Below are 25125 nucleotides of genomic sequence, written 5' to 3'. Positions count from 1 at the left end.
ATTTATGATGGGGAATTTCACTCACATGATTCTGGGGGCTGAGAAGTCCCACGTTCTGTGTGGCAAGCCAGAGACCCAGGGAAGCCCGAGGTGTGATTCAAACTCAGCTCAGGTCCAAAGGCCTGAGAACCAGGGCAGCTGATGGTGGACATCCAGTCCCGGGGCAAGAGAGGATGAGATGTCCGAGCTCTGGTGGCGAGGCAGGAAATGAGGGGTGAACTCCTCCCTCTGCCGTCTGTTCTATTCAGGGTCTTGAGGGATTGGAAGGTGCCCAGCCACTTGGGGAGGGCAGTCCACCTTCCTGAACCCACTGTCCTAATCCTAATGTCATCTCGGGCACCCTCACAGACACGCCCAGGAACAGTGTTGCATCAGGCACCCTGTGGCCCAGTTAAGTGAAATTAACATCACAATCTCTGTGGTCCACACCTTCTGGACAAGGGGTCTTTGCAGATGGGCAGACTTAGGCGTGGCCCCAGATTCCCAGATCTCCTAATGAATACGCTGTTTCCTGCTCCTCCAGCTGCACTCTGACAGCTCACATGGGGCAACTGCCTCCATTTCCATCTTCATTTCCTTCACAGATTGGTCTGCTCACCATCCAGCATGTTTGTTTGTTTGTTTTTTCCCACCTGAGAGCTCTCCCGGAATGACTGTCACTTTGTCCCCAGCCTCTCCCTCTGGAGGTATAGCAGATATTGTGGTGGCTTCCTGCAAGGAGCGCTGTGCTGGCATCACTCAGTGATGTCCCCGTACGCAAGCTACACTGACTGGGAACTTCTGTTCCCTCTGGGGAAGGAGAGGTAGGAGGAGACTCTCTCCTGGATGCCCCTTAATACCCAGTGAAATTGGTACTATGGGCATGGATTCATCTATTTTTTAAAATAATTTAAATGAAAACATGACTGTGGAGAAAGCCGGTTTCCTCAAAGCTCATAAATATTTATAGTTTGAAACTTTGTTTCATCTTAGAGCTTGAAAATATAAACTGTAACCTCTTGTTGTAGAAGGGGAAGCAATTACCTTTTAAAGGTTGCTGGATACTTTGGGAGGCCAGGCAGGAGGATCGCTTGAGGCCAGGATTTCAAGACCAGCCTGGGCAGCATAGCAAGACCGTGTGTCTACAAATAAAATTAGCTGGGTATGGTGGTGAATGCCGGTAGCTCCCAGCTACTCAGGAGACTGAGCCTGGGAGTTTGAGGCTGCAGTGAGCCATGATCGCACCACAGCACTGCAGCCTGGGCGACAGAGCGAGACTCTGTCTCTAAACATAACATTTTTTTGTAAAGTTTGAAAAGTAAAGGTCACTGGTTTCTTTTGATTTTATATATGTGTTTATCCTTTATCCTTAAACCTAAGAAAAAAGGGGCCAAATAACTGTGCTTTGTTTACCAGCTTTCTCATTGGAGGTGGGGTTTCCTAGGCATCTAGACAGATGCTGAGTTTGATGAATGTAATGTCTATGCCTTCATGTGGCCCTGGTGAAGCACCATCACAGAAAGTGGCTGTGACTAACAGGAGCACAAAGCCCCTGATGTGATGTGATGTGATGTGATGTGATGATTTTTGAGATGGAGTTTCACTCTTGTTGCCCAGGCTGGAATGCAGTGGCACAATCTTGTCTCACTGCAACCTCTGCCTCCTGGGTTTAAGTGATTCTCCCACCTCAGCCTCCTGAGTAGCTGGGATTACAGGCGCATGCCACCACACCCAGCTAATTTTGTATTTTTAGTAGAGACGGGGTTTCATCATGTTGGTCAGGCTGGTCTCAAACTCCTGACCTCAAGTGGTCCGCCTGCCTCGGCCTCCCAAGGTGTCGGGATTACAGGCGTGAGCCACCGCACCCAGCCTACAAAGCCTCTGATTTTAGCAAAGCACCAAGGCACAAGGACTCTGCCCGTGTCTTAGCAGCTTTAGAAGAAAAGGCAAGCCAAGAAAAACACTGAGTTATTTACCAGAATTCTGAAGAAAAGCAAATATGAGTCCTTAAGGGAGGAATTCTGACTTTCTTGAAACAGATTAGTTTTTTTCATGGAATTAGTAACACAGGGACTTACTTGCCCAGTTTAAAAGGTTTTTGGTAAGGAGTTGCCTGAAACGCAAGTTCTCTTGAGAGTTTTTTCAGGTTTTTGGAGAGGAGTCGCCTGAAACGCGGGTTCTCTTGAGTACTTACAGCCCCTTGCCACTGCCCCTGGGAAAGCTGTGGTGCTGCCTCTCTAGGGAAACAAATAAGCGCTGCTCTGTGCGTGAAAAAAACAGATTTCCTTTCGTTTTATAAGATGGACGGGACATGGGACTTTTCACTTGGCTCTTAAGGGAGGGGCTTTTTGAGAAGTAGACACTGGTGTCCTGCGCGGCCTGCCGGACTGTCTTTTCAGCGGTCAGCAGAACCCCTCTGAAGGGAGCACCAGTTTCAGCAGCGTCCGTGCCACAGGGAAGACGTGGCGACATCAGAGACCAGCACAGCTGTGGGTGAAACTGGGCAGCAGCCCTTGGGCAGCATTGGCGGCTAGGGTTTAACCAGAGCCTGTCAGGGAAGCCCTTCTGGTTTTGCAGTCCTTCTTTACAACCTTATGAAATCTGTGCCGTGTGCTTTCAGGTAAATGGATTTCACTTTGAGATCCCTTCTCAAATGATTTTTTAAGAAATCTATATTGTTGACAAAAATTTGATAAAAGTTACTTCATTGGTCATGACATAAAGTTATCTGAGTAAGAAGAAGCAGCACACTTATTCTCCTGTACCTCTGGAACATGTGAGCACTCTGGTTGTCCTGGGCTTTCTCTGCCAAGGCTGAGAAACTAGAGTTCTGGCAGCTTTGTTGCTCCTTTGTCTTCCGTGTGAGCCGCGGTGTGAGCCGCGGTGACATCAGCCAGGTCACCCCGCTTGCAGTGCAGTCGCTGTGCTCTGGGCATCGGTGGAGCGGGGAGCTCTGTGCACAGAGGTCCAGGTGTAGATGTTGTGCAGAGAAGTCAGCCCCACCCAGGTTAGGCTGAGCCGTCTTCCCTGAACCTCACATGGTTCGCCTGGAGCCCACCTGTGCGCAGCCCGGGGGCTCTGGGCCAGGGTTCCTTATAGTCTGTATTTTCTTTCCAATTCTGATCTCCTTTTTGCTGCTGGGAGATGAAATCCCCCCACTTGACGACTCAGGAAGCATCTGTTTCTTCTGATTCTTGGGACTTGCCATCTCCAAAGGCTGAGCTGCAGGCCTGGGTGTTCCTGTTGAATGAGAGCACTCCAGGGCCTCCATCCACATCTTATCTCATTATCTTTTTGTTTTTTTCTTTCTTTCTTTCTTTCTTTTTTTTTTTTTAAGACAGAGTTTCACTCTTGTCACCCAGGCAGGAATGCAATGGCGTAATCATGGCTCACGGCAACCTTTGCCTCCTTGGTTCAAGTGATTCTCTTGCCTCAGCCTCCCAAGTAGCTGAGATCACAGGCACCTGCCACCATGCTCATACCCGCCTAATTTTTGTGTTTTTAGCAGAGATAGGACTTTAACATGTTGGCCAGGCTGGTCTCGACCTCAGGTGATCTGCCCTCCTCAGCCTCCCAAAGTGCTGGGATTACAGATGTGAGCCACTGTGCCTGGACTTTTCTCATTATCTTGCCAGTGACCATGGGGTCCATCATTTGGAATCCAACTTTAAAAAAAATATTATTAACAAAACCCAAGGAGTAAGTTCCTTCTAAAGGCTGTAGCATGGTTTTTGTTAGCAGTGTTACTAATACTCTTATTGTTTTACTCATTTGCAGTGCTATGGTCTGAATGTGTCCGTCTCAAAATTCCTGTGTTGAAATCCTAACCGTTAAGGTGCTGGTGTTAGGGGGTGAGGCCTTTGGGGAGTGATGAGGTCACAAGGACAGAGCCCTCATGAATGTGATTAGTGGCCTTATAAAAGGGACCTTAATGAGCTTGTATACCCCTTCCACCATCTGAGGACACAGTGAGAAATCACCATCAAGGAGCCAGAAAGTGGGCCCTCACCAGACACCAGTCTCCGTCTTAGAGTCCCAGCCTCCAGAACTGTGAGAAAGAAATCTCTACTGTTCAAGCCACCCGCCTGTGAGGTTTTGTTGTAGCAGCCCAGACTAACACATGCAGCGAACCTGAAGTATTCAGCTGCGTACTTCATAAGCAATCCTCTCCCCTGCTGGGGTTGACCCCTTTCTAATGTCAAACCATTTCCCTCTAAGAAGGTGATTGTAATGATACTAGAAGACTGTTCTGAATTCAGAATGCTTTTAAAGGAGTATCTGTATTGTATTAATCATAGAAATTTTTACTATGAATTTATTACTAAGTACTGTTTACATAGAATTTATTACAAAGTAATATTTATTACTAACAATACTTACATAATTTTACTATGAATTTATTACTAAGTAATATTTACATTTACATAAATATTTACATATTTACAGATGTGTGAAAATTGCTTCTTCTATTAAACGCTATCAGTCACTTGCAGTTTTAATTTACCCACCACAGTAAATTAAGCTGTTATCTTTTTGGTTGATCTTTTCCTGTCAATAGGCTTTTTCATTTTTATTGTACTGTTCCTTGGGGAGCAGGGCTACCCCAAAGGCGGTGTACCCAGAGTAGCCGGCTTTTTAATTTTGTCTTTGACATACGAAAAGGAGGCAGTTGTAAGAGGAATTTTCAGATCCATTGTACAACTAATTTTTTTTTCAAATAAAGTATGGGCCAATATTTATGTATTAACGTCAATAATGAGTCATCATAGGGTGGAATTTCCAATGAAAAATACATTGAAACGCTAATGATGTTTGGTTTGTGTATTATTTATCAACTTTGGTACAAGACAGATCTAATTAATATCTAATATAAAACACCTGTTACGTCAGTGTTCCTCATTGCAGATATGAGGTAGGACTGCTGCCCTTTGCGGATGAGGAGCCTGGGGTCCCTTAGTTCATCCTGCCAACAGTTAGATCCTCTGCTCTGTGCCGGTCCTGGGGACATGGGTGTGAACAGAGCAGAGCCCTGTTCTTGTGGGGCTTGTGCTCGGTGGGGAGAGAATCGTACAGGAGATGCTGAGTGGACTCTGAAGGTGGGTAGGCAGCCGGAAGTGGTCAAGGAAATAAAGCGAGGATGGAGCATGGGAAAGATGGGCCTGGGGTGCAGTTTTGGATAAGATGGCCAAGGGCAGGCCACCCTGAGAAACGCCCCTGCCTCAGTCCTCACTGAGCATTGAGGAAGTGAGCCGTGCGGCTATCCGGGGTAAAGGCTTTCAGTTGTCAGGAACCAGAAGTGCAAAGGCCTGAGGCAGAAGCGAGGATGTGCCTCTTTGAGGACCTGAGTTTTTGCCATGAATGAGGTGGGAGCCTTGTAGGGTTTTGAACAAAGCGGGTGATAAGAGCTGACCTAGGCTTAGCAGGCTGACTTGACCGCTGGTTTTGACAGTAAACTGAAGGGGACAAGTGTGGACACAAAGGAACCAATTAGAAGACTTGCCATAATCCAGGTGAGAGATGGTGGTGGCCGGACCCAAGTGAGAGCCATGGGAGCAGCAGGAAGTAGGGAAATTCTAGCTGTCTCTGGAAGGTAGAACCACAGCATTGGCTGACGGGCTGGGCCAGACCTCGGGATGATGCATCTCCCCTAGCTGCAGGCCGCTGCTGCTCTGTGGGGAGTGAGGTCCTCCTGTGCAGCCCAGGTCCCTCTCCATCCCATCCAAATTCAGGCCCACAGGATGGTCCAGGGTAACCCACAGCACCTGGGCACTCTCCTACTACAGCCAGTGGCCAGCCCGCAGGGACAGACAGCCTCCAAGGCCATCGTCAACTCGGCCCACACCCTTGCTGATCTGCAGAAGGTGCAGAAGCAGCTCTTCAGGCAGCATGGTAGCAGGGCCTGGGTAGGCCAGCTCTGGCTTAACCCAAGTGCAGGCCGTAAGCACTGAAGGCACTGCTCTAGCTGGGTGTCAGGTAGCACTGCTCGTGATGGTCACTGTTTACAGGAGGGAGTTGGGTATGCATGAGAAGGAGACGTTCACAGATTCCCGAAATAGATATTGAAAATTGCAGAGGCCAACTCTGTAATTGCAAATGAAGCATAAATTAAGATTTTCCTTTTAGTTGTCTAAACGGTTACCCATCCAGTCCATAGAAGAGAAGATGGATGCCTGCAGAGCAGGAGTTCATTAAGCAGCAGCCTGAGTCCTAAGTGGAGGAAGCGCCCAAAATGATCATAGAGCCTGTGGTACTTTCACCTAATAATTCATCGTAGCTCCTCCACAGGGCACAGAGCGGTTTCTGCGCGAACAAGTTTTTCATGAGCTCAGTGGCTGCTCTTCGGTTGTGTGTGTGCCTAAGACTGGCCCCTTAATTTGAAACGCTGCGGCGTTTTGTTTAGTGAGGCTGCCTGATGCTGATATTTAATTTATTGCCATGTCCAAGTGCATTTTTGGTGCTGTTTATGTTACCATTGAGTTTATTTTCTGCAGTAGTAATTTACTACTTAAATTAACTTCTTCCAGCTTTTTTCCATTTGGTCTTATTGCAAGTTTGAACTTTCCTCCAGATAGTTTTAGAGGCAAGGGATGAAAACAGTGAGCAAGGTGCTGTGTTATCCTGGCTAGTTTTTTTTTGTTTTTTTTTTTTCTCTGTTATACCTTATTTTAATGCTCATTAATTCAAAGAGATTTCTGTTTATGGAGACAGTAATTAACAGTAAATCTCCCATCAAATTCAAGGCTCTCTTGATTTTGAAACTTCTAAGAACTCAGGCTAAATGTTTTAAATTGTTCTTTGTACCTTCATGAAATGTTTTATTGGAAGTGTTGACTGAGCCTAGTTTTCTTACTGGAAACAAGAGACTAGAAATTCAAACATGCTTGTGAAATTTAAGCATTTTTATTACTAATTGGTACTTTATTATTTTATCTATTATTGTATTATAATGGGAGTTAGAGGAAAATAAAGTATAAAAATCAGTATAAAAGCTTATTTGAAGTATAGAAGCCAAATGTCTATTCCATCTTTTCTAATTTTCAGTTGTCAGTATATATACACTAAATTTGTCTCATTTTCAGTTGCTGGTTATCCTGATTTCTCTTTGAGCTGTGGTTTGAGGATATGACTGCTTAGATATTATTGGAGGACAGTGTTCGTGAAGCAAATAGTCAACTAAAAAACAATTTGGGGGAAAATAAAGGAAAATTAAAAGTTATTAAACATAAATGTGTAAATTGGCACAGCCTTTCTGGAAAACAGCTTAGTAATATTTATCAAAACCTCAAAAATGTGTGTATACTTTTTTAACCCAGCAGTTTTATAATTCAACATCTAGGAATTTGTCACAAGAAAATAGCCATATATGTGAAAATAGGGATATATCAAGGAGTTCCTTGCATCGTTGTTTATTCTTTCCATACACTGGAAAGAATTCCGACGTCCAGCCATAGGGGTTACCTCAATCTTAGCATGTCCCACATGTCGGACTACTCTGCAGCCGTTACAGATCTTGAAATCTTGAATGACATAGGAAAGTGTTTACGATACATTGCTAGAAAAATTTTAAAGTGTTACAAAATGTTCTGTAAAGAATAAGATAACATTCCTAGATGTTAATAAGTTATTTCTAGGTAGTGATATTTTTAAGGATTTAATTTTCTTCTTTATGTATTTCTATATTTCCTCTATTTTTTGCACTAAAAGTACACTGTTATAATCAGAAAGAGACAAGTTCTTTTTTCTTTTTTCTTTTTCTTTTTTTTTTTTTTTTTTTGAGACAGAGTCTCGCTCTATCCCCCAGGCTGGAGTGCTGCAGTGGTGCAATCTCAGCTCACTGCAACCTCTGCCTCCCGAGTAGCTGGGATTACAGGCACCTGCCACCATGTGCCCACACCCAACTAATTTTTGTGTTTGTAGTAGAGATAGGGTTTCACCATGTTGGCCAGGCTGGTCTCGAACTCCTGACCTCAGGTGATCTGCCCGCCTTGGCTTCCCAAAGTGCTGGGATTACAGGCGTGAGCCACCGCACCCGACCGAGACAAATTCTTTTAGATATGTTATCCTACAGCAATGCTGTCCCATAGCAAATATAATGTGAGCCACAAATGTAAGGCACATGTGTACTTCAGATTTTCTAGTAGCCACATTAAGGAGAAAGAACGAAAGAAAAATGATTTTAATAATAGATTTTATTGAATCCAGTATATCCAAAATATTACAATTGCAACATGTAATCAGTATAAACAAAAGAAGTTTACATGTTCTTTTTGTACTCTTTGTGATCCAGTATGTATTTATAATACCTCTCAGTTCAGCCAGGCCGCATGTCCACTGCTCGGTGGCCCTCGTGGCTGGGACAGAGCCACCATTAGGTGGTCTCTTGCTGGGCTGCCAAGATAGTGTAGATGAGTGAGTGTTTTCAGTGTCTGGAGAGATTAGACTCAAGTAGTGTCTGAATTCACAAAATGTCTTCTAATGTAGCCAGGCTTAACAGCAGATCCCATACTTCCAGGTTTTAATTACTATTTTAAAAAATGTTCTAGAGAATATCAGAAGTGTTAGGTCCTCAGAGGTCAGCTCAGCTCTGGCTCTAGTCTCCGTGCCTGCTGTAAGCTGCGTGAGAGCAGGCGGCAGCCCAGACATCTTCTGCCTCCTGCCTGTTTCTCTGCTCCCTTATCTCTCCAGATACTCTCACAGCAGTGTAGAACAGAGCTGAAAAATCCCTAGCTTGAGCCCACGTGGTCAAGGCTGCAGTAAGCTTTGATTGCGCCACTGCACTCCAGCCTGGGGACACAGTGTGACCCTGTCTCTACAAAAAAAAAAGAAAACCTCTAGCTTAAACTAAATCGGTCAGGCGTGATAGCTGTGTGATTTTGAGCTTCCGCTTTCTCATTTGTAAAATGGGCATAATGCTATTCCTCGCGGAGTAGTTATAAAGACTAAATGAGCTAATGGACAGTGAGTACTTAACGCAGTGTCGTTCACATGGCAGGCGCTTAGTCCCATGAACGATGCAGATTGTTATGGCCTCTCTGAAGCAGCCTTTTGGTTGATAGACTGGCATGAATTTTATGCATGTCTGCATCTGCTTATTTATTTGGCACCTTGGTCAGTATTTAAAGGCTTCGTGGAAAGGCTCTGGGCCTTTATTTACCACAGTGCGCTGAGGCCCCAGCTTGATCAGCTTGCACCAGGAGGAGGGTTCTAAAGAACACTGCCTGGGGGTGCCACCACCGCCACACACTGCACACATCATGTTTGATAATCAAAAGCAGCCTTTCTAAAATGAACATTAGATGCGTATCCTCTTCAATGTCTTTTTTTTTTATTTATTTATTTTAATAGAGACAGGGTCTCAGTAAGTTGTCCAGGCTGGTCTCCAACTCCTGGGCTCAAAGGATCCTCCCGCCTTGGCCTCCCAAAGTGCTAGGATTACAGGCGTAAGCCATCACGCCCAGCTCTCTTCAACGTCTTTAGTGGTAGAAAATGTTGAGTGGTAGCTCTGTGATTCCCAGACCTCACCATGCAATCCAAGATGGCCCCAACTAATGGGCCAAGAATATGTCTAATGAAAACCAACCTAGTGACACTGCCCCCAGAGGACAAAGATTTCACCATTTTCTCACACCTCCTCACACAGTTTCTTTGCACTCTTATCAGTTTTTCACAAAACCCAACTTGTTACTGTTTGGACTTTTGACACTCAGCCCAGTCCTATTGGCTTTGAAGTGGTGGGACCGAGGAAAGCCAGCCTTGTAGCAGGCTCATCTACAAGAGTCTGGCCCAGTGGCACTCAGACCATAGTCCAGAGGAACCCAGTGTATGTACATGCGTGTGTGTTTATGGGTTTATGGGTTTACGCATACCCACACACCCGTCTATATATAGCTGTCTCTCCTAAAACAAATTCTGTGAAACACTTACCTTTATTATTTGCAGTCTATTTAGTTAGTTACCAGTATACTGTTTTCCTTTTTAAAATGCCTACTAAATTATTTCACAATGCAGATCCTGACTTGAATTTCGAAAACACTGAATTAGCACATGAAGCTGTTACCTGTTGATAGCGTGTGCAAGCTTTTCCCCCTTAGAATGATATTTAGTGTGTGTGTGTTCTCAAGTTTTGCTGATATTTTCTGTACTTAACAGGATGATTTCATTCTCCCTTGTACTAGTGTTTGTCATGCAGTGAAATTTTTAGTGAAGGGAGATTCCGAGACTTATCCTGACCCCTGGAAGAACAGGAGAGGAAGAAGTTGGTCTGCCCATGGCCATGGCTGGCGGGCAGGGGTGGGGGAGATGATTCCAGAAGTTTCCAGCCTGCTGGCTTTTGAGTTTTGAAACGGAGCCTGGATTTTCACTTTCCAGTTCAGGGATCTGGGGAAATCTGGATTGGTTTGGAGTTGTTTTTTTTTGTTTGTTTTGTTTTGTTTTTTTGGACTTTCAGGAAAACCTTTTCAAAGCAGCTGAAAAAAGCTAATGATGATAGTTTGCGTCTCCTATGCCCTTCCTAAACCCAGAGTTTTCTCTGCAGTTCCATGTCCTCTTGAGAAGTTTAGCTTGGATTTCCCACTGTCCAGCTGAACTAAATTTGTTGAAATCCTACCTAAATGTCACCCCTTCCAAGCCATCCCCTCCTGTGGACCTGACTTGGGAGAACTGGTGGGTATTGTGCTTACACAACAGGGCCCTCACTGCTCTCCTGCTCTGCGGGTTTGGTGAATTCCTGGTTTTGGATCTCTCCATCTTTTGTTGAGAGCACTTGGGGGCTCCTGATCACTCTCCTGCTTTAGCTGCTGCTTCCCTGCCTCCCATCCCACCCGCCACGGGACCTGCAGGCAGCCTCAGACCTTCCATTCTCCTTTTCCAAAGCCTTTGATCGTCCCGTTTCTTACACAGACTTCCTAGCTCTCCACAGCCTGTCTGTGAGCGAGGCCTCACCAGCAGTGGCGATTCTGGCTGTCCTCCGACGGTCCTGTCCTTCCGGTTATGGGGCTGGCCTCTGTCCTCTGCATCTGAGGCTGTCGCTTATCTGCTCGTGCTCTGTCTTGCTGCTACGCTTGTTTGGAAAGTTCTCCCAGAGCAGGAGCCACATTTACTGCCTTTTGGGTTTTTCCCCATTCGTTACCCACCACTTTTCATTGCGTGAGGTGAGCCCTCGGTATAGTCACTGGCAGAGCCAAGAGGGGGCTTTCTTAGAGAAATAATAGGCCTGATCCCGTACAACAGTGCATTTGTTCCAGAAGGCAAATCTGCGGAGTTAGGGTGGGGCCAGGGCTGCGCTGTGAAATGGCAGAGGCTCTGATGGCTGGTTTGACGGCTTACTGCTTCCCTTCATCAGTTTCTCGCTGACCTTTACACTAAAAGGTATCTTGCACTTCAGTTTTTGAGAGGAACTAAGAGGCGCTGTCTTTGCTGGCTGGATTCATCAATGTAAAGAAATGCATCCTGTTTACACTTCTGGCAGCGTTTCTTTTATTTGGATGGTGGCCAAAGGCAAACAACTCAGCCGAGTGGGTTTTTAAAAAACAGAGCTTTCCAAGTCCACATGCTGTTGCCCGAGTGAACATCCAAAATCTTCAGTTTGTCTCAATGGAACTATTTCATCTTGTAGAAAAAGGCTCATATTATCTTATAGCATTTTATGTCTATCGTACCTTTGGTATTTATTGTGGGAAGATTTTACTAAGGAATGACTAATTTTAAAAGATTTGGTTTGATTAGGGGCTAAACTAACATAATCTATTTTGAAATGAGATAACAGGATTTGCAATTTTTGGTCTTCATCCAGCAAAATTGAACCCCACCCCCCCCCCCCAAAAAAATCTACATCCCCAGCAGAGAGGGAATCTATACTTTGACTAGAAGTTTAAGTTGCTGGATTTATAAGTTGTCTTAAAAATATGCTCTCTGAACAGTTTGAAGTGTGACATTGTATTGAGATGAAGTCATCAAACTGCTTGAGACTTTAACTGTTTATATTTGGGTAACCAAATAAAATGTATGGTTATTCAAACAATTAATACTTCAGTAACACCATTACTGAAAAAAGAATTTTTCTCTTAGTCATTAAAGAGACTTGAATGAGTTGTCTTTCTTATTTTTTTTAAGTGTATGTGAGTTTTAGGATTTTCTTGGCTTTTGTGTTTTAGAAAATTGGTCTTTCATTGGAAAAGGATAGGAGTAAGAGGTTTATTATAATATGCCTCCTATACTAGTAGTTTACTTTTAAGACTTTAGCAATTCTGTATAATGATGGTGAAAGTGTAACTATCAGTTCTGCAAAAGTACGGTAAATAGATTATTGCTACAGGCTTTAAACTCCAGAGAGAGCTTACATCTCTCTCTAAAAAGGAAGAAAAGGGGACTCAGAATTTAGCCAGATGTCCCCAAGTAGAAAACTTCGCTGGAACTCAGATGTGGATTTTCAGAACAAAGTTGGCAGAGAGCAGTTTTTGACTAGAATAAATGTAAAAGGACAAAAGAGAGACATCTTTTTTTTTAATGCCTTTTTTCCTTCAAAGGAAGGGAAAAAGGTATGGAAAATGGACTGGAGTTAACTACTGTAATTCAAAGCTCATCAGTAGTTTAGCCACCTTTCTTGTGTTTTGAAAAAGGGAAAGGAGGAGTCTTTTCTTGTGGTTGGGTGCAGTTCATTTGGACCAGCTCCAGCCTGCTTGGGCGGATTGTGCGGTGGGAATAGAATGCTGTTGCATGAGCCAGTTTTGCGTATGTGTGTTTTTAAGCCAAACCTATGTTCACCCCGATAGTTGGGGAAGGCCTGGTTTGTGCAGTGCTGCAGTCTTCATAAGTGACCTTTGGCCTTCCAAGTCCGACCTGGCCCCCTGACTTTGTCTTTGACATAAAAATGAAACTTCCTAGGGGTTATTGATTTAACTTCTGAGTGAGGTTGTACTCCTTGTGAAGCTAAACTTTTCATTTGTAAAAATAGCACCTGAATCGATACCTGGTGGGTCAGACCCAATTTCTGTATTTGAGTTGGATGAGCAGGGCCTTCCCAGATAGCGGGAGGGTTGGTGACTTGATTGAGCGGGCAGGGAGGCTGAAACCCCATCCAAGCCACCATAGCCAGGCTGGGCTGCATCTGCCTGGATGATGGAGAGCATTTTTCTGATTTGTACAAAGGCACTGAGATCCTTTGCCCGAGATCTCGCCAGAGAAATCTGTGTGCTACCTTCTCCGTGCCGAGATAGTTTTTGTTGTGCATAGTGGGGAAAAGAGGAATTGCCTTTGTTTTCTTGGGTTCTTGAACCTTTTTGGTTTTGTCCTTTTGGAAAGGCAAGAGTTTGGTGTGGTGTAGTTAAAGGAAGTGGGAAGATGAGGACCCAGAGGAGGAATCACAGTGGGATAGCCGGGAGCAAGGAAAGTGGAGAGTTTATTCAAGTCACATTTTCCCTCTAGGTGGATTCCAGTCCACCACTGCCACTCGTTCAGATGAACCCACACTTCTGAAAGCTCCGTTTGAGACCCATCTCCAGTTAGGATTTTAGCGAGCCTTACCTTTTCCTGCTATCTCTTTTCCTTTGGCCTCTGCTAACCTTCCCTCTCCACATTACATAGTTGGAGCTTATATTGCTGTGGTTGCTAGTTTACTTTTTAAAAACTTTTTATTTTGAAGTAAGTATAGGTTCACAGGAGATTGCAAAGATAGTACAGAGAGGCATGCAGTTTTCCCAGTAGTTATGACACACATAATTTCAGTATGCTGTTGAAGTCAGGAGACGGGCTTTGGGACAGTGTGTGTGGTTCTGCACCCTTTCCTCACCTGTGTAGGTTTCTGTAGCCACCACCACAGTCCAGACCACAAAGATCTCCTTGTGCTGCCCCTTTCTAGTCACTTCTCCCCCTGTCTTTCCCATTACTGACCCCTGGCAACCATGAATCTCTTGTCCATCTCTGTAATCTTGTCACTTCAAGAATGTTATTAAACAGAATCGCATAGTGCGTGATCTTTTGAGACTGACTTTTCGTTTAACGTAACGTCCTAGAGCTTCATCCAAGTTGTCGCATTTCTGCAGTGAATTCCCGTTTATTGCTGGGTAATGGTCCATGGTATGGTGCACCACAGCTTGTTTCCAGCTTGGGGCTATGATGACAGAGCTGCTGTGAACATTACAGGGTTTTGTGTGGACTCAGCTTTCATATTTCTGAGATAAATACCCAAGTACAGCTGCTAGGCTGTATGGGAGTTGCATTCTTAGTAGTTATAAATCCACCCAACTGTTTTCTAGTTTGTACCATTTGACATTCCCACTAGCAGTGTATGAGAGGTCCGGTGTCACCACATCCTCACCTCCACTTGGTGTTGTTGCTGGTTTTCTTGGTTGGTTGGTTGGTTTTTTAGCTGCTTTAACAGGTGTATAGCAGTATCTTACTGAGGTCTCGATCTGCTTTTTCCTGACGTCTGGTGATCTTGAACATCTTTTTCACTTGTGTATTTGCTGCCTGTATATGTTCTCCAGTGAAATATCTTATCACGTCTTTTGCCCATTTTCTTTAAAAAAAAAATTTTTTTCCTCTTCATTCATTTCATTCTGTGACCTGCTGAATTTTGCCCATTTTCTAACTGGATTGTTTGTTTTTTAAACTGTTGAGTGTGTATGTATGTATCTCAGGATCTTGCTCTGTCACCCAGGCTGGAGTGCAGTGGCACTGTCATAGCTCACTGTAACCTCAAACTCTTGGGCTCAAGCAATCTTCATGCCTCAGCCTTCTGAGTAGCTGGAACTCTCAGCATGCGCCACCGTGCCTGCCTAATTTGTTTGATATTTTTGTAGAGACGAGGTTTCACTATGTTGCCCAGGCTGGTCTCGAACTTCTGGCCCCAAGTGATCCTCTCCCCTCAGCCTCACAAAGTGTTGGGATTACAGGCGTGAGCTACTGTGCCCGGCCTAACTGTTGAGTTTTGAATGTCCTTGTATATTCTAAATGAGTCCTTTGTCAGATATGGCAGATGTGTGGTTGGCAAATATTTTCTCCCAGTTCATAGCTTCTTTTCAGCCTCTTAAGAGGGTCTTTGGCAGAGCAAAATATTTTAGTTTTCATAAAGTTCAATTTATTGATAATTTTTCTCATATGAATCATGTATTTGGAGTCACATCTAAGAACTTTCACCACACCCTACATCCTGAAGATATTCTCCTATGTTATATAGAGTTTTACATTTTGATTTGATTTTGTATAAGCCGTGAGGTTTAGGTCAAGGTTCTTCCCCCACCCCCTCCCCCTGATTTTTGTTGCCTATGGAAGTCCAATTCCTCCAACAGCATTTGTTGAAAAGACCAGGCTTCCTCTTTTTAATTGCTTTTGCACCTTTACAAAAATCACCTAGCTGTATCAGGGGCTATCCCTAGGTTCTCTGTTATGTTCCATTGATCTGTGAGTCTGTCGCCTCACCAATACCACACAGTCTTGATTATCATAACTATATAATAAGTCTTAAAATCAGATAGACTGATTGTTCCCACTTTTCTTTTTCGAAGTTGCTTTAGCTAATTTAATGCTTTTTCATATAAATTTTCAAATAATCATATTTATAGCAACAAAAGATCCTGCTGGGATTTTATGGAAATTGTGCTAAACCTGTTTATTAATTTAAGGATGTTGATACCGTGTTGAATCTTCTAATTCATGACTGTGGTATAGCTTTTAGATTTTGAAAATTTCTTTCATCAACATTTTGCAGTTTTCAGCATGTAAGTGCTACACATATTTTGTTAGATTTATACCTATTTCATTTTTTTAGTGATTGTTAGTAGTATTACATTTTTTCATTTCACTTTCCACATGTTCATTGCTAGTATATAGAGTTTTGTGTGTTGACATTATATCCTGCAACTGTTCTGGATTCATTTGTTTATTCTAGGAGTTTTTTGGTAGATTACTTTGGGATTTTCTACATAGATCATCTTTTTATCTGCAAATAGGTTTAGTTGTGTGTTTTCTTTTTTTTCTGTCTAATCTTTTTTTTCCCCCTGCTTTTCCTGAGCTATGTGATCTTTTATTTCATTTTCCTACCTTATCGCACTGGCTAGAACTTCTAGAACCATGTTGACTAGCAGTAGCAGAAGTAGGCATCTTTGTCTTTTCCTAGTGTTGGAGGGAAAGCACTCAGTCTTTCATATTAATTATCAGGTTAGCTGTATTTTTTTTGTCAGTGTTCTTTATCAAGTTGAAGAATTTCTCTATTCCTAGTTTGCTAAGGTTTTTTAAAATCATGAGTGAGTGGTATTTTTTTTATCCGTATATTTGTCTTTCTAGCCAGATGTTGAGTTTCTGGGGGTCAGATACTGCTTCTTAAAGTTTGTTTCCCCCACACACAAACACATTGAACAAATGTTTGTGGATTGGTAGAACTAGGCATGGTCTCCAATGGCAGACAGACAAGGTCCTGAGGGGGAAATTTAGGGAACATCTCTAACCAGACCGTCCTGGTCAGCTGGGTCTGGAGGAGACGTTCAGCTACTCTTTGGTCATCATTACATGTGACTCAGTGGTTCGAGGCGGAAGTGGAAGTTACAGGCACCAAATTGAAGCTGCAGGAGAGAGATGAAGGAGGCAGAATGGATTCGTCTACTCTGCCCTGGGTGTCAGAAATGAAGATTTTTAGGATAAGTGCCAACTAAAAATCATTGAGTTGTACACTTTAAATTGATGAGTTCTATGGTACATGGATTATAGCACAGTAAAACTGTTATTTAAAAAGGGAAAAAAAAAAAGTCCGGGTGCAGTGGCTCACACCTGTAATTCCTAGTGCTTTGCAAGGCTAAGGCCAGAGGATCAATTGAGCCCAGGAGTTTGAGACTAGCCTGGGCAATATAGTGAGACCCTGACTCTACAAAAATCTTAAAATTAGCCGGGCATAATGAGGCATGCCTGTGGTCCCAGCTCCTTGAGAGGCTGCGGGCAAGGATCGCTTGAGCCCAGAAGGTTGAGATTGCAGTGAGCCATGTTCATGCCACTGCACTCTAGCCTGGGTGACAGAGCAAGACCCTGTCTCCAAAAAAGGAACATAGATAAGTGCCTAGTGAGCAGGTGACCCTGGTTTTCTCTGTCCTGGAGGATGGGATGCTGCTCTCAGCTGGCCTGAGTCCCCCAGATTGCTCTGAGATGAGAAGGCTTTTCCAGATGGACAGATGTGCACTTGATCGCCTTTTCAGGGCCCTTGACCACTCTGCACACCCCCAGTGTAGACCATACCAGAGAGTATGCAGTGTGCCCCTCGGAAGAATACAGAAGTTCTCATAGACACTGCCTTGCTGATTTCGAAACATTAGTCTAAGAATGGTGGAATAGACCTCCTAACTGCTCAGGGGGTGCTGTTTTTGCTGAGAGAATATTTTCCAAAGGCTGGCTGCATTCCCTAATACTATTTTAGTTTAGGTTATTTCTTTATCCCTTTGGTCCTGTTGATGAGGTAAGAAGGGGCAGAAAAATATTAACTTTATTTTTAACAATGAGGAAATAAGCAAAAGAGTGAAAAGTAGTTTCTCATCACAAACAATGGTGACGTTAAATCTAGAACATGATCCCCTGGCTCCCGTTTTGGTAGGCGGGCTACTTGGCTTGTCGTATTTTAGTCTTTTCCTGTCTCATGACTGCTGACTGCCTGGATTTGTACGTTTTCCCACCCGTTTTAAGCTGGAAGAAGCAGTTGTATCTTCTGGAATAGAGGAGCTGCCAGATTTCAGTGATGATGACAAAAGTAGCGTTGGTAGTACTCTTGGCAGTACAGTCATCCCCCGTTATCCACAGCCAGCCGCCAACAGAAAATAGGCGCGGGCAGTGGTACCACATTTGAGAGACAGGAGAGACCACATTTACTTAACTATCATGACAGTATATTGTTATAATTGTTGAATTTTATTATTAGCTATTATTGTTAATCTCTTACTGTGCCTAATTCATAAATTAAATTAAACTTTAAAAACAATGCAGGTAGGGCTTGGTACCATTCAGACATCCACTGAGGGTCTTGGAACTTATGCCGTGGATAAGGGGTGGGGGCTCCTATAGTTGTTGTTAAAACATTGTTTTCTTGGCGGGGAGGCTGAGGCGGGCGGATCAGCTGAGGTCAGGAGTTTGAGACCGGCCTGGACAACATGGTGGAACCCCGTCTCTACTAAAAATACAAAAATTAGCCATGCATGGTGGTCTGTAATCTCAGCTAAAAATAAAAAATTAGCCAGGGGTGGTGGCAGGTACCTGTAATCCTAGCTACATAGGAGGCTGAGGCAGGAGAATTGCTTGAACCTGGGAGGTGGAGGTTGCAGTGAGCCGAGATCACTCCATTGCACTCCAGGCCTGGGCAAAAAGAGTGAAACTCCGTCAAAAAAAAAAAGTTGGTTTTTTACTGACACACTTCATTTTCCACTGACATTTTCTGAATTTGTTGCCACCTCCTCCCTGCTCAGTTGTCTCTTTTCCAGTAGCTTTGCAAATGAATGATAGCAGAAGGCAAACTTCTTTCTGTGGTGCTTATGTACATCTGTTTTCTTTTTTTTCTTTTCTTTTCTTTTCTTTCTTTTTTTTTTTTTTGAAACAGGGTCTTGCTCCGTTGCCCAGGCTAGAATATAGTGCCGCAATCATAGATAACTGTAGCCTTGACCTCCTGGGCTCAAGCAATCCTCCCCGCTCAGCTGAGACTACAGGTGTGCAACCACCAAGCCCAGCTGTTTTTAATTTAATTTAATTTTTGTAGAAGTAGGGTCTTACTCTGTTGCCCAAGCTGGTCTCAAACTCCTGTGTTCAAGTAGTCCTCCCTCTTTGGCCTCCCAAAGGGGAGGCTCACAATGTGAGCCACTACCCTTGGCCATGTGCATCTGTCTCGGTGAGCTTATGTTCCTAGGAGTTAAGACATTTCACGTCACAACAAACAAACCAAGAGACAGACTCTGGCTGCATATTTGAGAGCTTGTGAGTTTTCTGCGTTATGACAATTGATGCCCACTTTGAGGTTTTCTAGTGTGGTTTAGTCTTTGGAACGCAATTAAATCCTCTCTTATTTCTTTTATTTTCTAGGGCTCAAGGGTTCTTGTTGATGCACGAGATAAGCTTGGCATTCCTTGGCAGTATTCTGAAAATGAGAAGCATGGGATGTTCCTGATGGCCTTTGAGAACAAGGCGGGGCTGCCTGTGGAGCCGGCCACCTTCCAGCTGTACGTCCCGGCCCTGAGCGCACTCTGGAGGGATTCTGGCATCAGGGAGGCTTTCAGCCGGAGGAGCGAGTTTCAGCTGGTGAGTGAGTAAGCCTTCTTTCTGGGCACCTCATAGTGTGTTTTTTACACGACTATTTTGGACCGTTAGTCGAATTTCCTTAAAAACTCTGTAACAGTCCAAGCAAGCTCTAAATCACCATAAGTTGTAATGATCAACAACCAAAACACAGGACGGAGGCAGATGCTATATAAAAGGCTCAAGAGGGGAAGGAGCAAGAGCCACTCAGGCAAGATCAATAGCTTTCTTCTGGGAATACGGAGGGTTCTTAGAATCGTCAGGATTGGCACAACCCAAGGAATTTAGTTTTTTTTAGAGATCTTGTTCATAGTAGGAAATAACACCCCCCGACAACAGCTTCCCAGCTTTGGACCTGTGGATATGGGCAAATCACGAACGCCCTCGGATCAGCGCCTCGGAAGCAAATCCAACTCCTCCCAGTTGTTCCCTTCAGATTTGTTCCTTTCGTTTTAAGGTCTAAAAACTTCACAAAGCCCAGTTATTTAGACTCATTTAGGGTCTGAATCTGTAAGCAGAAAATTTGGGAGGTTTTGCATGTTTGCCTTTTTTTTTCTACCTTTCAACATTAACTGTATATAAAGTAAAATGTACAGTTTTTCTGATAACCAGCATAAATATACACAGCTGATATTAATGCACACCCAGGGTATCCAGAAATGCCTCTGACTCTCACAGCCCTTTGCCCCCTGAGCACCCAGAGTCAAGTTGAAGTCATGAATCCTTTGCCCTTCTTATTATGATTTTGCCATAATACCCATTTATTATTTGTAAACATGACAGTCTTGAGTTTTACTGATTCTTAACCTTCATATAAGTCATTTCTTAGTGTGTAGTATAGTATATATACTTCTACGACTTGCCTTTTTCACTCCACATGTTGGAATTTCGTCAGGCGAGGCACATAGCTGCGGGTCTTTCCTTTTCACTGCTGTCTGATGCTCCATTGTGGAAAGATACTAGGATCCATTCCTTCTTTCACTGAGGTACTTTTGAATTGTTTTTCATATTTTGCTATTAGAAATGTCTTTTTTTTTCCTTTTTTTTTTTTTTTTTTTCTTATTGAAATGGAGTCTCGCTCTGTTGCCCAGGCTGGAGTGCAGTGGCGCCATCTCAGCTCACTGCAACCTCCACCTCCGGATTCAAGTGATTCTCCCACCTCAGCCTCCCGAGTAGCAGGGACTGTAGGCACCCGCCACCACACCAGCTAATTTTTATATTTTTTAGTAGAGATGGAGTTTTACCATGTTGGCCAGGCTGGTCTCGAACTCCTGGCCTCAGGTGATCCACCCGCCTCGGCCTCCCAAAGTGCTGGGATTTCAGGCATGAGCCACCATGCCCCACCCTATTCATATCTTTTACCCATCTTTTTCCTGCAGAGTAATTTTTATTTTTCTCATTCATCTGAGAGGTGCTATATAGTCTGCTAATAGTCCCCTTAGTTCAATTTCCTTATATTCTTCCCCCAAGTCCCCCTAATGTTAACATCTTAACCACAATACAACTATTAAAACTAAGAAGTTGACATCGGTATGAAAGCATCAATTAACTAGACCTTGTCTGAATGTGACCCATCTTTCCTCCCGCGCTCCTGTCCGCTGCTTCCTCCCGCGCTCCTGTCTGCTGGGTCCTGGCCTGGAATCCCCCATTGTGTTTAGTCATTGTATCCCCTGGTCTCCTGCAGTCCATGATAGCTCCTTGATCTTTCCTTGTCTTTCATGACGTTGACATGTCCAGAGCACTGGCCAGGTATTGTGTAGAATATTCCTGTTTGGGTTTGTCTGATATTTTCTCGTCATTAGGATGAGGGGATGCATTTTTTTGGCACAGAAACTGCAGGCGTGCTATTGAGCCCTGCTTAGATCATCTGATCAGGAAGTGCGTGATGCTGTCCAGTGGCTGGTGCTGCAAGCCTGGGTCGCTTGGTTGAGGCACTGTTGGCCACCTTTCTCCACTGGGAAGTCAGTATTTTCTCTGTGTTGCTAACACATATCTTAGGGAGATACATTGAGACCCTACAAATAGCCTGTTTCTCCTCAGGCTTTTGCCTGTAAATGTTAATGTCCTCCAGGGCATCTTAAGGATGACATTTTTACTAGCCCCTTTCCATCTGCACATTCCTTCTCAAGTTAACTTTAACAGTTAAGGTAAAAGAATCAAAAGAAAGTGGAAGATGTGGTTGCGGTAGAAAGGAAATTTTAGTCTCCTAAAGAGCAGGGGTGGAAGAAACAATTGGGAAATACATGTCAATATCTCAGTGTGAAATTGAGGTTTACCCCTTTTCCCCATAAACTCATGCAGTCTGGGAAAGAAGATTCTCGTTCATTTAGAACTTGGATGGAAATTGAGGATTTTCCAAAGAAGGAAACAGAAGCGTCCGGGGCTGATCATATTGAGTGAGGCTTCTGTCTAGGATTCGGCATGGTGCAGCAGCTTTGACAGGCTTCTGTCTTTGCCCTGTTCCCTCGGTGCAGGGTGTCAGTGCTGGAAGGGACCTCCCAATTTAGGAAGTCAAGCCCTTGTATTGTCACGATGGAAGTAAGCCCGTACCAGTTATGGTGTGCCTGAGGCCACATCATCTTGGTAATCACTGTGAGAAATTTGGGCCTGAAAGCCCAGTCTGCTTGTTTCTCCCTTTCTTCACTCACTCATTCATTCATTCTGCATTCATGGATCACCTACTGTGTGAGACATAGTGCTGTATGCTGGGGATATAGCAGTGAAGAAGACCAAACATGAGCCTGTCCCCAGCCAGTGAGCTTTTAATCTAGACGTGCGCTTGGCGGGTGATTAGGGAAAGGTGGCCACAGGTGGGTCAGTAGTCATGCCTTTGGTTTGATCTTATGCTTCAGACCATGAGACTTTGTGAAGATACAGAAAATATACTGTTGTAGTCAGTAATGCATTTGTAAAGTCTGTAATAACCAGATGCAGAGATGGTGATGTGAAATTCTTGTTTATTGGGTGGTGGGTGCATGACTGTTATTCCTATACTTTATACATTTGTACTTCTTTTTATTCTTCAAAAAAAATGATGGAGCATTTTATTAAAATAGCTAGATAGTAGGACCCTAATAGTCATTGTTGTCAAAATACACAATTACAGCAAAACTGAAAGAACATACCCATCTGAATTCACTGTTACCAGGGCTCCCTCCCCAACCCCTGCAGTAGACCCAGGGCTCCCCTCCCCCACCCCTGCAGTAGACCCTTGTTTCTCTTCCAATCTTTTCCTGATTGTCAAAGCTTTTCTAGGGTGAAGCTTCATCACCTTGTTTTTTGCTTTTCTTTCTTCCCCAGCTGACAGCATTTGACAGTCTCCTGTGAAGAGCTGCAGCTGCTTTGAGAATTGCTGTCAGCCAGGTACTAGGCACCTCCCTGTTCTCTCTGCCATCTTGCTTTTTCCTGCCATTCCAGTCAGAGATAGAAACAAAAAGAGGAGGAAAAAAGGCTGTGTCTGGTGATTACCTTGTGACGGCCCTTTCTCCTCTGAGAGGAGCAGGGTGGGCCGGGGTGGGGGATGGAAATCTTCCCTTTCCATAGAGGAGGCAGCGTGGCCGCCTTCCCCACTGGCCCCTTGCCATGCACGGCCATTGCTGTCGCCTGCTGGTCACAGACAGCAGACATCCCATGAGCATCACTTCTGTGGCTCAGTTAAAAGGAAGATGATCTCGCCATGTTAGACCTTACCTTCCAAAACAAAGTTAAGTAAGACGTAGCAGGATGCTCAACAGAAAGGCTTTGGTCATCGGTATAACTAATGTAAATATTATCTTCCTGTCTGTCCTCTTTTTTAATAAAATTTAGCATTTTTAAATATAGCTTGCTCATTAACTAATGTGCTTATAATATAGTATGTGGATGATATTGCCATGAATTATCTGCTTTTGAGTATACCATTTATTTCTTTACCTTTTTTTTTTTTTTTTTTTTTAAAGAACAGTCTTGCTCTGTCTTCCAGGCTGGAGTACGCTAGTGTGGTCCATAGCTCACTGCAGCCTGGAACTCCTGGGCTCAGGCAAACCACCCACCTCAGCCTCCTGAGTAGTTAGGATCACAGGCATGTGCCACCACACCTGGCTAATTTTTACTTTTTCTTTTTCATAGCATTGAGGTCTTACTATGTTGCCCAGGCTATGTCTCAAACTCCTGGGCTCTAGCAATTCTCCTGCCTTGGGCTTCCAAAGTGCTGGGATTACAGGTGCATGCCACCAGGCCCAGCCTTGGTGTACCTTTGAATTTTAGGATCTAGTTAATTAGAACGGCATGACATAGATATATCAGTGTCTTTGGTATGTGGCTCCTGACCTGAATGTGACCTGGATTTGTATGTCATAGTCCTCCTTCTGTGCCATGGAGGGTATTCTTTCAGTGAGTCCTTTCTGTGTGCCAGGCCCTGTGCTGAAGTCAGGTCTCATTTCCTCACATAACCTGTAGGATAGACAGACATGCAAGCAAATAATTGTTATAAATGCGGTAACAAATATAATTGAGGCTAGACAAGGTCTTGCGCGCCTGTAGTTCCAGCTATTCGGTGGCTGAGGTAGGAGGTTCGCTTGAGCACAGGAGTTCAAGGCTACAGTGAGCTGAGATTGCTCCACTGCACTGATTGCAGCCTGGGCAACAAAGCAAGACCCTGTCTCAAAAAACATATAATTGAAAAATAATCAGGCTATGTTAAGCATAAAGGAAAAAAGCGACAATTCTGTCCGGCAGGAGGAGGTCAGAGGTGCTTTGGAGGAGACTTTTCTAAAGGCAGTTAGGATGACCCAGGAGACAGTGCGGAGTGAGGTGGCAGAGGGAGCAGACAGAGGCAGGGACTGGGAAAGCAGCCGGCAGGGCAGAAGCTTGCTCAGCCAGGGGCTGCCTTGCCGAGTTGAGCAGGCTTTAGGCAAGAAGAGTATATGCATGCATGTGGATGCAAGCACAGAAATCCCAGCTCAAACTGGCTTAACCAAAGGCGCTTTGTGAGCCAAAAACTGACACAGGCGGGAGCTTTATGTGCAGTGTGAGCTATTTCTCTGTCCTTTCCTGGGCTTTCCTGGGCTTCTCTGTGCTGATTCCTTTTTGGCCTGACTTCCTCTGTGGCTGCAAAATGATGGCAGCAGAATGAGGCCTCACGCGCACACATCACCACCAGGAGCACGGAGGGGACCTGGCACGTGGCCAGGGAGATGCTGCGCGTGGTTGGTTGAGGCATGGATGAACTCTGCATCCCTATCCTCACCACTGGAGAAGTAGGGGCCGCCTAACTGGAGCAGTGGGTGGGATGTTGCCACCCGGTCTGTGTGCTATAAGGTGGGTGCAGGCGGGTCTCAGAGGTCACAGCGTTCTCTGCGGCCACATGTACCAAGCAGTTTGAACTCACCTGTGGGGAGTGAGGCACCACTGAGGTGTCAGAGCAGTAAATCACAGATCTGAGTTGTTGTTTTTCCAGAAATCACTGTGACTCATGTAAAACATGCCTGAAGGGGTCTGGGCACGGTGGCTCACGCCTGTAATCAGAGCACTTTGGGAGGCCAAGGCAGGTGGATCACTTGAGGTCAGTTCAAGACCACCCTGGCCAACATGGCAAAACCCCGCCTCTACTAAAAATACAAAAATTAGCCATGCATGGTGGTGGGCCGCCTGTAATCCCAGTACTCTGGAGGCTGAGGCAGGAGAATCGCTTGAGCCCAGGGGTAGAGGTTGCAGTGAGCCGAGATCACGCCACTGCACTCCAGCCTGTGCAACGTGTGTGTACAACAAGACCCTGTCAAAAGGGGAGGTAAGATGGGGCAAGGTCGGCTGAGCTCTCCTGGGCTCCAGAGAGAGGCAGTGTGGTCACAGCAGGGCGGAGGTGGTCTTGGTCCTTACCCTCATGTCCTACTGTTCATCACCCCATCTGCTTCT

General features: G+C 44.5%; 1 protein-coding gene across 2 annotated transcripts in view; it reads left to right on the top strand.

The window, feature by feature from the left end:
* GNA12 (G protein subunit alpha 12) overlaps positions 1-25125 on the top strand; it is a 124677-nt gene that overhangs the window by 30112 nt on the left and 69440 nt on the right. For both annotated transcript variants that reach the window (XM_024241225.3, XM_054545583.2), the window contains exon 2: positions 19021-19236. In XM_024241225.3, coding sequence (XP_024096993.2) covers positions 19021-19236 — 216 coding nt within the window. The remainder of the gene's footprint in view (positions 1-19020; positions 19237-25125) is intronic.

The sequence above is a fragment of the Pongo abelii genome, chromosome 6 (genome assembly GCF_028885655.2).
Source record: "Pongo abelii isolate AG06213 chromosome 6, NHGRI_mPonAbe1-v2.0_pri, whole genome shotgun sequence".
Classification (NCBI taxonomy): domain Eukaryota; kingdom Metazoa; phylum Chordata; class Mammalia; order Primates; family Hominidae; genus Pongo; species Pongo abelii.
This window is presented reverse-complemented; position numbering and strand designations above follow the sequence as displayed.